At 43.0% G+C, this 14820-nt stretch overlaps 1 protein-coding gene across 1 annotated transcript in view; it reads left to right on the top strand.

Annotated features, from left to right (window-relative positions):
- Positions 1 to 14820, top strand: part of catip (ciliogenesis associated TTC17 interacting protein) — an 83183-nt gene that overhangs the window by 39588 nt on the left and 28775 nt on the right. Inside the window, exons 4-5 of the mRNA XM_060827724.1 lie at positions 6972 to 7027; positions 12739 to 12825. Of these exons, the coding sequence (XP_060683707.1) occupies positions 6972 to 7027; positions 12739 to 12825 (143 nt within the window). The remainder of the gene's footprint in view (positions 1 to 6971; positions 7028 to 12738; positions 12826 to 14820) is intronic.

The following is a 14820-nucleotide window of genomic DNA, read 5'->3' as shown; positions in this document are numbered from 1 at the left end:
AACGGTTCACAGCAAATAGGGTGCAGTGGAAGTTCCATTACTGTTGTGCTGTAGGAAGCATGTCACAGCAAGATCCCACAAACAGCAACGCCCCGTTGGTGAAAGGCCAGCATCAAACATGTGTCAAAGTTTATTTTCATTATCAATAACAAAAACAGAAATTAATCAAAAAGCTCAGCAGGCCTGGCAGCCTCTGGGAGGGAAATCAAAGTTAATGTTTCAGGTCAAGTGACCCTTCCTCACAACTGATGGTAGGTAGGAAAATGGTGGTTTCTATGGAGAAGGCAGGGTGGGAGGAGGGTCTAACCTTTTGTTAGCCTCTAAAAGTCTCCATTAACAGCTATTCACCCTCCCAGCCAGACCATTATCCACTTCTTTGTGCAACTGTTCTGTTTCTTTGGTCTCTATCCTCAACTATTGTTTACTCCTCACTACCTCCCCCCATCCTATTCTGCACATAAATAGACATTTTCCTAGCTACCATCAGTTCTGAGGAAGGGTCACTCAACCTGGAATTTTAATTCTGATTTCTGTTCACAAATGCTGCCAGACCTGCAGAGCTTTTCCAGCAATAGACCAGTGAGCCTTATGTCTGTTTGATTAGATTCCCTACAGTATGGAAACAGGTCATTCGGCAAACAAGTCCACACTGACCCTCCAAAAAATAACCCACCCAGGCCAATTCCCCTACGTTTACCCTTGACAAATGCACCTAACACCATGGGCAATTTAACATGACCAATTCACCTGATCTGCACATCTTTGGATTGTGGGAGGAAATGGAACACCCAGAGGAAACCCACGCAGACAGTCACCTGAGGCGGGTATCAAACCCGGGTCCCTGGCGCCGTGAGGCAGCACTGCTAACCACTGTGCCTTGTTTTAGGAAACATTTTGCAAAGGATTATGAGAGATAGGATTTATGGTCATCCAGCAAGTAACAATTTGATTGCAGATAGTCAACATGGTTTTGTCAAGGGAGGTCATGTCCCACAAAACCTTATTGAGTTTTTTGAGAAGGTGACCAAGCATGTAGATGAGGGTAGGGCAGTTGACGTGGTATACATGAACTTCAGTAAGGCCTTTGATAAGGTTCCACATGATAGGCTGTTGGAGAAAATGCAGAGGCATGGAATTGAGGGTGATTTAGCAGTTTGGATTAGAAACTAGCTTTCTGAAAGACGGCAGTGAGTGGTGGTTGATGGAAAATATTCAGCCTGGAGTCTAGTTACTATTGGTGTGCCTTAAGGATCTGTTTTGAGACCACTGCTATTTGTCATTTTCATAAATGACTTAGACGCAGGCATAGGTGGATGGGTTAGTAAGTTTGCAGATGACACTAAAGTCGGTGGAGTAGTGGACAGTGTGGAAGAATGTTACAGGTTGCAGATGGACTTGGATGAACTGCAGAATTGGGTTGAGAGGTGACAAATGGAGATCAGTGCAGATAAATATGAGGTGATGCACTTTGGGAAGAATAACAGGAAGGCAGAGTACTGGGTCAATGAAAATATTGTTGGTATGTGGATGTGCAGAGGGATCTTGGAGTCCACGTACATAGATCCCTGAAAATTGCCACCCAGGTTATAGTGCTGTTAAGAAGGCATACGGTGTGTTAGGTTTCATTAGTAGAAGGATTAAGTTCCTGAGCCGTAATTACATGCTGTACCTGTATAAAACACTAGTCGGCTGTACTTGGAATATTGTGTACAGTTCTGGTTGCCATATTACGGGAAGGATGTGGGAGCATTGGAAAAGTTGCAAAGGAGATTTACCAGGATGTTGCCTGGTCTGGAGGGAAGCTCATATGAGGAAAGGCTGAGAGACTTGGGTCTGATCTCTTGGAAAGAAGAAGGATAAGAGGGGATTTGATAGAGACATACAAGATGATCAGAGAATTAGATAGGGTAGACAGAGAAAGTCTTTTTCCTAGGATGATGACGTCAGCTTGTACAAGGGGCATAACTACAAATTGAGGGGTGATAGATTTAAGACAGATGTCAGAGGCAGCTTCTTTACTCCAAGATTGGTAAGGGCGTGGAATGCCCTACCTGCCAATGTAGTTAACTCAACCACATTAGGGAGATTTAATCAATCCTTAGATAAGTACATGGATGATGATGGGATAGTGTAGGGATATGAGCTTAGATTAGTTCACAGGTCGGCACAACATCGACGGCCAAAAGGCCTGTTCTGCGCTGTATTGTTCTACGTTCTATGTTCGATCTCTGTTGTTTCTGATTTCAGCATCCGCAGTCTTTTGGTTCTTTATTTTCATTATTATTGATATCGTTAGCAAGGTGAGATTGATAATGTTAATAATCAGTTGGTAGATTGGGTCTACAAGTGCAACAGCAAAGACTTCAGCATATTCTCCATGCTGACTCTCCAGTGCAGTACTGAGGTAATGCTGCACTGTCGGAGGTGCCACCTTTCTGATGAAACATAAGCCCATATAGGGCCAGTATAGAGAAGAAAATGTGTTGCTGGTTAAAGCACAGCAGGTCAGGCAGCATCCAAGGAACAGGAAATTCGACTTTTCGGGCATTCCTGATGAAGGGCTCTGGTCCGAAACGTCGAATTTCCTGTTCCTTGGATGCTGCCTGACCTGCTGTGCTTTAACCAGCAACACATTTTCAGCTCTGATCTCCAGCATCTGCAGACCTCACTTTTTACCAGTATAAGAGAACCCAAGGAGTTATTTTGAAGAAGCACAAAGGATTTCTCAACAGTCAACTGACCAATATTTATCCCTCAACTAAATAATCCCTGGATATTATCGGGTCTTTTATCACATTCCTGTGGCCTGGGGCTTACTGATCGTAAATTGACTGCTTTAATTTCCCACATTACAACATAACATACGTTTCAAAAGTATTTAATTGGCTTTGAATCACCTTGGGATTGCCCAAGGCTGTGAAAAGGACTATAGAAATGTGAATTTATTCTTTCTTTAACAAGAATTAAATCTGAAGAATTCAATAAAATGTATTTAATATAGGTGTACAAAATCAGGAGGAAAAAGGTCAGAGTGGACAGGGGACACTGTTTCCGATTGAGAAAGAATTAAGAATGAGAGGACAGAGAAGTAAAACAGTTGGTAAAACGAGCAAAAGTGGCATGACGAGAAAAAACTGTGTTTTGTTGAATGAGTGGCTGGGATATGGAATACACTGCCCTCTGAGTACAAGGCAACAGATGCATTACAGGTTTTCAAAAGGGACTGTTGTCTGGAAAGGAACAATGTACACGTTCATGGGGAGAAGGTGGGGGAATGATGTTAAGTGAATAACCCATTCAGAGAGCCAGTGCATATTTGATGGATGGAATGGCCTCCTTCCGTGCTGTAAATATTCTGAATTCTCTCCCTGACAAGTCTCTGTTCATTGCCTGGACAATGAACACTGAACTTGTCCTCAGCAATCTTCTACAAGATAACAGAGACATGAATATCACATGGGCAGGAACGGTTATTGGATGTTTTGGGGTTTAGATTTTTCAAAAGGAATAGAGTAGGAGGTATAAGAGGAGGAAGAGTGGCATTGCTAATCAGGAATAGTATAACAGCTGCAGAAAGGGAGGTCGTTGAGGAGCATTTGTCTCCTGGGTCAGTATGGGTGGAAGTCAGAAGCAGGAAAGGAGCAGTCACTTTATTGGGAGTTTTCTATAGGCCCCCCAATAGCAACAGAGACATGGAGGAGCAGATTGACAGACAGATTCTGGGAAGGTGCAGAAGTAACAGGATTGTTGTTGCGTGTGACTTCACTTCCTTAAATTGATTAGAACCTTCTTAGTGCAAATAGTTTGGATTGAGCAGTCTTTGTCAGGTGTGCAGGAAGGATTCCAGATTCAATATGTAGATAGGCCAGCTAGAGGGGAGGCCATATTGGATTTGGCATCTGGCAACGAGCCAGGTCAGGTGTCAGTTTTCTCGGTAGGGGAGCATTTCGGTGAAAGTGATCACAACTCCCTGACCTTTACTATAGTCATGGAGACGGTAGGAGCAGATGGTATGGGAATGTATTCAATTGGGGGAGGGGGGGACTTTCAGTGCTATTAGGCAGGAACTGTGGAGCATAAATTGTGAACAGGTATTCTCAGGGAAATGCATATCAGAAATGTGGAGGTTATTTAAGCAGCACTTGCTGTGAGTGTTGGATAGGTTTGTCCCACTGGGGAAAGGAAAGGATGGTAGGGTGAAGGAACCTTGGATGACAAGAACATCTAGTAAAGAGGAAGATAGAAGATTACTTAAGGTTGAGGATGCAAGAATCAGACAGAGCTCTAGGGGGTTACCAGGTAGCCAGGAAGGAACTGAAGAATGGACTTAGGAGAGCTAGAAGGAGGCATTCGAAAGCATTGGTGGATAGGTTTAAAGGAAAACCCCAAGGTGTTCTACACTTATATGAGATGGCCACAATGAGGGTAGGATTGATCAGGGATAGTGGAGAGAATTTATGTCTGGAGTCAGAGGAGGTAGGGTGGCACGGTGGCACAGTGGTTAGCACTGCTGCCTCACAGCGCCAGAGACCTTGGTTCAATTCCCGCCTCAGGCGACTGTCTGTGTGAAGTTTGCACATTCTCCTCGTGTCTGCGTGGTTTTCCTCCAGGTGCTCCGGTTTCCTCCCACAGTCCAAAGATGTGCAGGTTAGGTGAATTGGCCATGCTAAATTGCCCATAGTGTTAGGTGAAGGGGTAAATGTAGGGGAATGGGTCTGGGTGGCTTGCGGGTCGGTGTGGACTCATTGGACTGAAGAGCCTGTTTCCACGCTGTAAGTAATTTAATCTAAAAAAAACATTGCTTCAGTATTCACTAGTGAAAGGGATCTTGACGTATCTGAGGACAGCATGAAACAGGCTGACCTGCTCGAACAGGTTGATGTTAAGAAGGAAGATGTGCTGGAGATTTTGAAAAACATGAGGATAGATAAGTCCCCTGGGTCAGATGGGATATACCCAAGGTTACTATAGGAAGTGAGGGAAGAGATTGTTGAGCCTTTGGCAATGATCTTAGTGTCCTCACTATCCACTGGAGTAGTACCAGATGATTGGAGGGTACCAAATGATATTCTCTTGTTCAAGAAAAGGAATAGGAATAATCCTGGGAATTACAGATAAGTCAGTCTTAATGTTGGAGGTGGGTAAATTATTGAAGAGATTCAGAGAAACAGGATTTATGATTATTTGGAAAAGCATAGCTTGATTAGAGATAATCAGCATGACTTTGTGAGGGGCAGATCAAACGTCACAAGCCTTATTGAATTCTTTGAGGATGTGACAAAACACATTGGATGAAGGTAGAGCAGTGGATGCAGTATGCATGGATTTTAGCAAGGCGTTTGACAAAGCTCCCCACGGTAGGCTCTGTCAGAAAGTAACGTGGCATTGGATACAGGGAAATTTGTCTGTTTGGATACAGAATTGGCTAGCCCATGGAAGACAGAGGATGGTAGTAACTAGAAAGTATTCAGCCTGGAGCTCGGTGACCAGTGGTGTTCCACAGGGATCAGTTCTGGGACCTCTGCTTTTTGTGATTTTTATAAATGACTTGGATGAGGAAGTGGAAGTGTGGGTTAGTAATTTTGGTGATGATATGAAGGTTGTTGGAATTGTGGATAGTGTGGAGGGCTGTTGTAGGTTGCAACAGGACATCGATAGGATGCAGAACTGGGCTGATAAGTGGTAGATGGAGTTTAACTGGAAAAGTGTGAAGTGATTCATTTTGGAAGGTCAAATTTGAATGCACATTGCAGGGTTAAAGGCAGGATTCTTGGCAGTGTGGAGGAACAGAGGGTTCTTGGGATCCACATCCATAATTCCCTCAAAGTTGCCACTCAAGTCAATAAGGTTGTTAAGAAGGTGTATAGTGTGCTGGCTTTTATTAGCAGGAGGATTGAGTTTAAGAGCCACGAGGTTACGCTGCAGCTCTACAGAGCCCTGGTTAGTCCACAATTGGAATATTGTGTTCAGTTCTGGTCGCCTTATTATAGGAAGGATGTGGAAGCTTTAAAGAGGGTGCAGAGGAGTTTTACCAGGATGCTGCCTGGACTGGAGGGCATGTCTTATGAAGAAAGGTTGAGGGAGCTAGGGCTTTTCTCATTGGAGCAAAGAAGGAGACAGGTGACTTGATAAGAGATGTACAAAATGATGGGAGGCATAGATAAAGAGGATAGCCTTTATAGGCAGAAATGGCTATCATGAGGGGGGCATAATTTTAGTTGTCCTGAGGAGGTGTTGATGACTGTGACCTGTTAACAGTGCTCGGGAGTCAACCCCAATTATATAGTTCAAGCATCTCGAAGGCACAGCAGGACCTTCTCCTCAAAGACATCAGAAAGCCAGTTCAGTTTTTAACAGCAGTCCAACAGTTTTGTGGTCTGTTTCCTGCCAAGACATTTTTAATTTCAGGGATCTTTGAACAGAATGCCAGATTGCTGCTTTTGAGCCAAAATTGGAACTACGACCAATTTGTTTGGTTTCTCCCAGCTTAGGAAGCAGAACCAGTGAGCTTTTATTATCGGTGTGAAGCGACACTGCGGACAAACCTTGGGGAAGATTGATGGCATATTGATAATGGCATTGGACTAGTCATCTAGAAACCAGGCCAAAGTTCTGGATGCAAACCACACCATGGTAGCAAATTTGAATGTAAATCCATTTAATATATGGAAAATGAAGATGGTCAGCATCAAACAATCATTGATTGTTGTGAAAACTTACGTGATTTACTAATGCCATTTAGGGAAGGAAATCTGCTGTCCTTACCTGAACTGACCTGCATGTGACCACAGACCCTCAGTAACATGATTGACTCAAAAACCGCCCTCTGACATGGTTGTGCAAGCCACTCAGTTCAAAGCATTAAGGGAGGACAACAATTTTTCACCTTGCCAGCAATGCCACATCCCATGAAAGAATTTTAAAAACTCTCTCAATTAACTTCTTTCACATGGCTTTGATTTATTTTGTAGCTTACGTCTCTCTTGAGCTTGAAACATTCGAACAATATCACCAGGAGTATATCAAGGTACTTTATTGTCTTACTACTTTTGACTTTGATGTTTGCACTTGTGTGGTAGACTCTAAAACTAGGGCCTTTAGTTGCAAATAAATCCAGAAGGGGATTCAGCAGAAACATCTTTATCCAGACAGTGGTGAAAATATGTGCATTATATTCCATGAATTCTCTCCCCTGACAAATTGCGTTCACTGCCTGGATGATAGCTTGTCCTCAGCAATCTTCTGCAAGGTAATTGTTTTGTTGATTCAGTTGTTGATCAGCTTTTAAAAAATTAACTTTCCTGATGTAGGCAACACCAGCATTTCTCCTTTGGTTACGCTGAGGCAGTGTCAATGACTGTGACCTGTTGGATTACAGTGCCACTGACTGCCTTACAGTTCCACATCGCACTGCTCAGGAGTCCCACATTAGTATAAGATGGGTGTCATTTAAAGGCATAGACTGCACAGCAGGACTACAGGGTTCCTTCTCCTCAAGGATATCAGAAAGCCAGTTCAGTTTTTAACAGCAATCCAACAATTTTGTGTATGTTTAGAATATGCACATGAAGTAATTATGGCTAGGGATTCTGTGACAAGTAATTCAGGTTCTGTCTCCCAAAGGCCTGTTCACCATCTAGAAGGCACAAGTCAGGAGTATGATGGAATACTCCCCAATTGCCATGGATGCCCAATATGTCTTTCATCCTCTCATCTAAGACAGTGATAGAAATTTTTAAAAGTTGGGGGCCCAGTATAGATCTGTGAGGTCCCACTTGCTGCCATTCTGCCGGACGGCATGGTGGCACAGTGGTTAGCACTGCTGCCTCACAGCGCCAGTGACTTGGGTTCATTTCCCACCTCAGGCAACTGTCTGTGTGGAGTTTGCACACTCTCCCTGCGTGGGTTTGCTCCGGTTTCCTCCCACAGTCCAAAGATGTGCAGGTCAGGTGAATTGGCCATGCTAAATTGTCAGTTGTGTTAGGTGAAGGGGTAACTGTAGGGGAATGGGTCTGGGTGGGTTGCTCTTCGGAGGGTCGGTATGGACTTGTTGGCATGTCCATAAGTCATGCCAGGGAAAAGGCCTTGTCTATTTATCCTAACCATGCCCCTCATGATTTTATAAACCTCTATAAGGCCACCTCTCAGCCTTCATCATTTCAGGGGAAACAGCCCCAGCCTGTTCAGCCTCTCCTTGTAGCTCAAATCCTCCAACCCTGGCAACATCCTTGTAAATCTTTTCTGAACCCTTCCAATCAGAGGGAAACCAGAATTGCACACAATAATACAAAAGTTGCCAAACCAATGTCCTGTACAACCGCAACATGACCTCCCAACTCCTGTACTCAATACTCTGCTAGGTAGTCCTGGCTGATAGATAGGAATAAGAGTGTCAGATTTCTTGTTCACTCTGAGAGCTGGCTCTGAGGGAGCTGGATTAGTGTCAAGGATTCACTACTTGTAAATAAAGTGTGTCTTGGTAGTGGGATACTGGCCTCTGTGCAGTTATTTCAGTTTCCACTAAAAGGAGAGACTAGAACCCAAGCAACAGCCTCGGAATGAAGGGACAACTCTTTAGAACTGAGATGAGGAGGTTGTGAATCTGTGCAGTTTATTGCTGCAGAGAGCTGTGGAGACCAAGTAATTGAGTGTGTTTAAGACAGGGTTAGATAGGTTCTTTATTGGTAAGAGTATCGAGGACTACAGAGAGAAGACAGGAGAGTGGGATTGAGAAACATATTGATTGAATAATGGAGCAGATCGATGGGCCGAATGGCCTAATTCTGCTCTTATGGTCTTATGGGCCGGCAATGTTTTAACCTGACGGTCACCACTCAGGTAAAGGGACAGGTTGAGAAGTTTATTCCTGATTGATTGATTGATTCACTGTCATGTGCACTGAAGTACAGTGAAAAGCTTTGTTTACAAGAAGTACAGGCAGATCATAGTAAACAGGGATGTAAAGATCAAAAAAAAATGGACAAAGGCATCCAGGTTACATTGCACAGGGCGTGCGCTAGGCAAGAGAAATGTTAACAAGACAATTTCAGCTGGTGCAGAAATGGAACCCACATCACTGGTATTTCTTTACATCAGAACCTGGCCATTCAGTGAGCTGAGCTAACTGACACCAAGTCTTTGTTATTATGGGGAGAATGAAACACACAAACTGTGATTGCCCACAAGCACAGCAATGTAAAAGTAACCAGATAATCTGTGCTAGTGGCATGGATTGAGGGACATATATTGACATACAAGTAAATGAATTGCCCTTTGAGCTGCTCCACCATTCACTAAGTTCATGCATGATCTGATTCCTCCACATTCCTACTTCACACTTCACCTGCTTCTTATCAAATATCTACTCACGACTGCTTCAAAAATATTCAAGGACACTGCTTACATCAACTTTTGTGGAAGGAAGTTCCAAAGACTCATGACTATCTGTGAGAAAAAAAATCCTCTCATTTCTGTCTCAAATGAGATGTTTAACGCTGAGGGTGGGAAGGGTGAGGTAATTGTGTTCGACAAGGGAAGTCAGGGACAGCATAAAAGCAAAAGGAAAACTATACAATATGGTGGGATTAGTGGGAAGCTAGAGGATTGGGAAGCCTTTAAAAACCAGCAGAGAATAACCAAAAAAGCAATAAGGGGAGGAAAACATGAAATGTGAGAGTAAGCTTGCTAGTAATATAAAAGAGGAATGTAAGTTTTTTTCAGGTATTTAGAATGTAAGAGAGCATCAAGAGTGGACATTGGACCATGGGGAAATGAGGCTGGTGAAGTAGTCGGGGAACAAAAAAATGGCAGAGGAACTGAACAGGTACTTTGCATCAGTTTTCACAGTGGAAGACACTAGCAGCATATCAGAACTTCATGAGACTCAGGGGACAGAGGTGAATGTAGTGGCCAACAGTGAAGAGAAGACGCTGGGGAAGCTGAAAGGTCTGAAGGTGGATCAAACACACGGACCAGATGGAATACAGTCCAACATTCAAAAGGAGAGAGCTGAGGAGATTGTGGAGGCTTTGGTGGTGATCTTTCAGGAATCATTGGAGTCAGGCAGTGTCCCAGAGGACTGGAAAATGACTAATATAACAGCCCTGTTTAAGAAAGGAGGGAGGCAGGTTAACCTGATCTTGGGCATTGGTAAGATTTTAGAGTCCATTATTAAGAATGAGATTGTGGAGTACTTGGAAGTGCATTGCACAATAGGGCTTAGTCCGCATAACCTTCAACTGACAAATCTGGTTAGAATCCTTTGAGGATGTAATGAGCAAGTTGGGATCTATTTGGATTTCTAGAAACCCTTTGACAAAGTGCTGCATAGAAGTTGCTAAATAAGATAACAGCCTATGGTGTAGGGGCAAGGCAGTGGCATGGATAGAGGATTGGCAGACTGACAGAAAGCAGAGAGTGGGGATAAAGGGGTCATTTTCAAGATGGCAGTTGGTGACTAGTGGAGTCTCACTGAGTCCATGTTGGGACCACAACTATTTACGTTATACATGAATGATCTGAGTGAAGGCATTGTTGTGAAGTTTGACTGGAACCCCAGAGTAGAAACAGATATTACAGTAAGGTTTAAAAGGCATTTAGACAGACACATGAACAGGCAGGGTAAAGAGGTAAAAGTAAAAAATGAGGTCTGCAGATGCTGGAGATCACAGCTGAAAATGTGTTGCTGGTCAAAGCACAGCAGGCCAGGCAGCATCTAAAAGCACCATCTGAAGGCAGATGGGATTAATTTAGGATGGCATCATGATTGGCACAGATGTGGTGGGCCAAAGGGTTTGTTCCTTTGCTGTTCTATACATTCTCTGATAAGCAACTCCCAAAGAGGAAACATCCTTGCCACATCCACTAAGTCAAGACTCTCAAGATCTGAAAGAATCCTTACAGTGTGGAAACAGGCCATTTGGTCCAACAAGTCCACACCGATCCTCCGAAGAATAACCCACTCAGACCCATTCCCCTAACCTATTACTTTATATTTACCCCTGACTAATGTGCCTATACTACACATCCATGAACACTATGAGCAATTTAGCATGGCCAACCCACCCTAACCTGCACATCTTTGGACTGTAGGAGGAAGCCCACACAGACAGTCTCCTGAGGCTGGAATCGAACCCAGGTCCCTGGTGCTGTAAGGCAGCCGTGCTAACCGCTGAGCCACCATGTTACCAGTCCAGGATTTAATACACCAAGGGGAAGCACCTTGCTCTAATTTGGAATAGAGGCCCTGGGTTGTTTTACATCCACCTGAGAGGGCAAGTGGATCCTCAGTTTAATGTGTCTTCTGAAAGTCAGTTTATCTGAATGTGCAACACTCTCCCCATATGAGTGTGTCAGGATTGCTTTGTGTGATCCAGCCTTTGGACTGGGATTACTGGTGATCCTATGATGGAGATGGCTTTGCAGGATAATTCCATTACATTGGTAATCCAGGGATCCAATCCAATGAGATGGATCCTACCATGGCAGCTAGAAGAATTTAAATTCTATTATAAAACTGGAATTGAAAGACAGGCTCATTCATGGTAACCATAAAATTTGCATTGATTATCTGATCAATCCATCAGATTCTCTAATGTTCTTTAGGAAATGAAATATCCTTCCCGGTCCTAACACAGAGGAGATTCAAGAGCAATGTGATTGACACTTCTCTGAAAGAACTGAGCAGGCCATTCAATTAGGGATGGGCAACAAAAACTGGCCTTGACAAAGATGCTCATTTCTCATGAAAGAATATCTTGTAAAAACTGAGGTAAATCAGGAGGGTAATTGCTGTTCAGTGGGGAAAATTTGCAGTTTATATGTTGCTCTCTGATTTACAGACCTTTGATGTGGAGGTGCCAGTGTTGGTCTGGGGTGGACAAAGTTAAAAATCACACAACTCCAGGTTCCTGATGAAGGGCTTTGGCCCGAAACGTCGATTTCGCTGCTCGTTGGATGCTGCCAGAACTGCTGTGCTCTTCCAGCACCACTGATCCAGAATCTGGTTTCCAGCATCTGCAGTCATTGTTTTTACCTAACTCCAGGTTATAGTCCAACAGGTTTATTTGGAAGCACTAGCTTTCGAAGTGACGCACCTTCATCAGGCAGCTAGTGGAGTAAGATCATAGGACACAGAATTTATAGCGAAAGATCATAGTGTCATACACTGATGCGACACATTGAACAAACCTAGATTGCTGTTAAGTCTTTCATCTTTTAGAAAAGGTTGTAGGTTTCGATTCACTTATATGTAAATCACAGATAACTCTTTCAACTTATATTCCCAAGATGGCAGATTCTAACCTCACACCTTTAATGCATTGTCTGAGCTGAGATGTCACCTGAAGTAATAAAACCCGAAGTAATCTTGGGAATGTGATTGGAAGAATTTCTGGGATTTACATCTTAATGAATTAAAACCTGCAAACCATTCTAAAAGATGAAAGACTTAACAGCAATCTGAGTTTGTTCGATATATCGCATCAGTGTATGACACTATGATCTTTCACTAGCTACCTGATAAAAGAGCGGCGCTCCAAAAGCTTTTAGTTACAAATACGCCTGGTGTCCTGTGATTTTTAATTTTACAGACCTGTGAAGTCTTTAACTCATAAACATAACCTCTAAAGTATTAAAAATGCCTGAGAAGGTCTGTACATGATTTACCATTGTTGACAGCAATTGTCTCACTTGTATTCTGTTCATTCCTTGGGGTGGGGGATTTTTTTTTGGTTACAGTTGAAGGATCAACCACTGTCGAAGAAGACGGATATAAAAAGAGGACCACATGGTTATGTTGTGACGAGGGAAGTCACATCCAAACAGGTAAGTCATGAGAGGATTAGCTGTGCTCACATATAAAAGGGTCCAGCATTGAATGTCAAAGATTCCACCGTGGCATAAGGACAGAAATATTAATCTCATAAATTATGAATGTTTGACACTGTGGCTTTGTTATTTACGGGATTTGAGCAAACCTGGCAAGGCCAGGATTTATTATCCCCTCCTCAACTGCTGTCAAGGAGGGTGCTAGTGAGGCACCTTCATGGGTGTTTTAATTGTTCAGCCACTATAGAGGCTTGTTAAGAGTTAAATAAAAACCAAAGAAACCTGCAGATGCTGTAAATCAGACGGGCTGAGCAGGTCTGGCAGCAATTGTGAAGAGAACTCAGAGTTAACATTTCGGGTCCGGTGACCTTTCCTCAGAACTGATAGTAGCTAGGAAAGTGTGGGTTTTTATGCAGAAGATAGGGTTGGGATGGGACAAGGAGAAATGATAGGTGGGGATAAAGCCCAAAGAGAGAGAAAAGCATTTGGATAGACAAAGGATTGGTTAATGATCTGGCTAGGAGAGTCAATAGCTGTTAATGGAGACTGTTAGTGGCTAACAATGGATTGTGTGTAATAACAGACTATATGATCATAGTTTCATATTAATAGAAGCAGGAGTAGGCCATTTTGCCCATCGAGCCTGCTCCACCATTCGTTAAGAACATGCTGATCTATCCATCATCTCAGTTCCTCCTACCTGCATTGTCCTCATAATCGTTCATTCCACTATCATGCAAAAACCCATCCAACTATGTCTTGAATATATTTAAAGAAGCTGCCTCTACTGTTTCCTTGAGCAGAGAATTCCATAGATTCACTACTCTCTGGGAAAGCAGTGCCTTCTCATCTCTGTCCTGTAAGTACTCCCCTAATCTTGAGGCCAGGTCCCCATGAAAACAACTTGCCTCCCCCTACCTTATCTATTCCTTTGATAATTTTATATATTTCTATAAGGTCCCCTCTCAATCTTCTAAATTCTAGCAAGTACAGTCCCAGGTGGCTCAACTTCTCCTCATAGGGTAACGCCCTCATTCCTGGAATCAACCTGGTGAACCTCCTCTGCACTACCTGCAAAGTCAGTGTATTCCTCCTCAAGTAAGGAGACCAAAACTGTGCACAATACTCCAGGTGTGGCCTCACCAACACCTTGTACAATTGCAGCAGAATCCCTAATCTTAAATTCAATCCCTCTAGCAATGAAAGCCAATATTCCATTTGCCTTCCTGATTACCTGTTGCACCTGCAAATCAACTTGCAGCAATTCATGTATGAACACTCCTAAGTCCCTCTGCACGACCCTCAAGTTTGCTCAACACTACCCCTTTAATGGTAACAATTTAATTGAGGTCCTCACCTCCCATCGTCTCCTTAACATCATTCTTTGGCATGTTAGACACATCTTCCACTGTGAAGACTAACATAAAATAGTTATTCCAGTCCGCAGCCGTTTCAGCATTACCCAATATTAATTCCCTTTCTTATCCTGCAAGGGATCTACGTCCACTTTAGCCAGCCTTTTCTGTTTCATATATTTATAAAAACTTTTCCTACCTGTTGTTATATTCTGTGCTAGTTTGTATTCATCATCTATCTTTCCTTTCTTTATTTCTTGCTTCATTGTTCTTTACTACTTTTTAAAGTTTTCCCAATCTTCCTGTTTCCCAGTACTCTTGGTTACTTTGTAAGCCTGAGCTTTTAATTGGGTGCCTTCCTTTATTTCCTTGGTTATCCAAGGGTGGCTCTTCCTACCCTAGCTATCCTTGTTTTTGACTGGAATATACTTTCCTTGCACACTGAAAAATCTCTTTGAAAGTCCTCCACTTATCCTCAACTGTTCCACCATATAACTTGTGTTCCCCAGTGTAATTTAGCCAACTCCTTCCTCATCCCATTACAGTCTCCCTTGTTTAAGCATAACACCCTGGATTTAAATTATATTATTTCACCTCCATTTGTATCTGAAATTCGATTATACTGTGATCACCTTTT

Source organism: Hemiscyllium ocellatum, chromosome 7, assembly GCF_020745735.1.
Source record: "Hemiscyllium ocellatum isolate sHemOce1 chromosome 7, sHemOce1.pat.X.cur, whole genome shotgun sequence".
Taxonomy (NCBI): domain Eukaryota; kingdom Metazoa; phylum Chordata; class Chondrichthyes; order Orectolobiformes; family Hemiscylliidae; genus Hemiscyllium; species Hemiscyllium ocellatum.
This window is presented reverse-complemented; position numbering and strand designations above follow the sequence as displayed.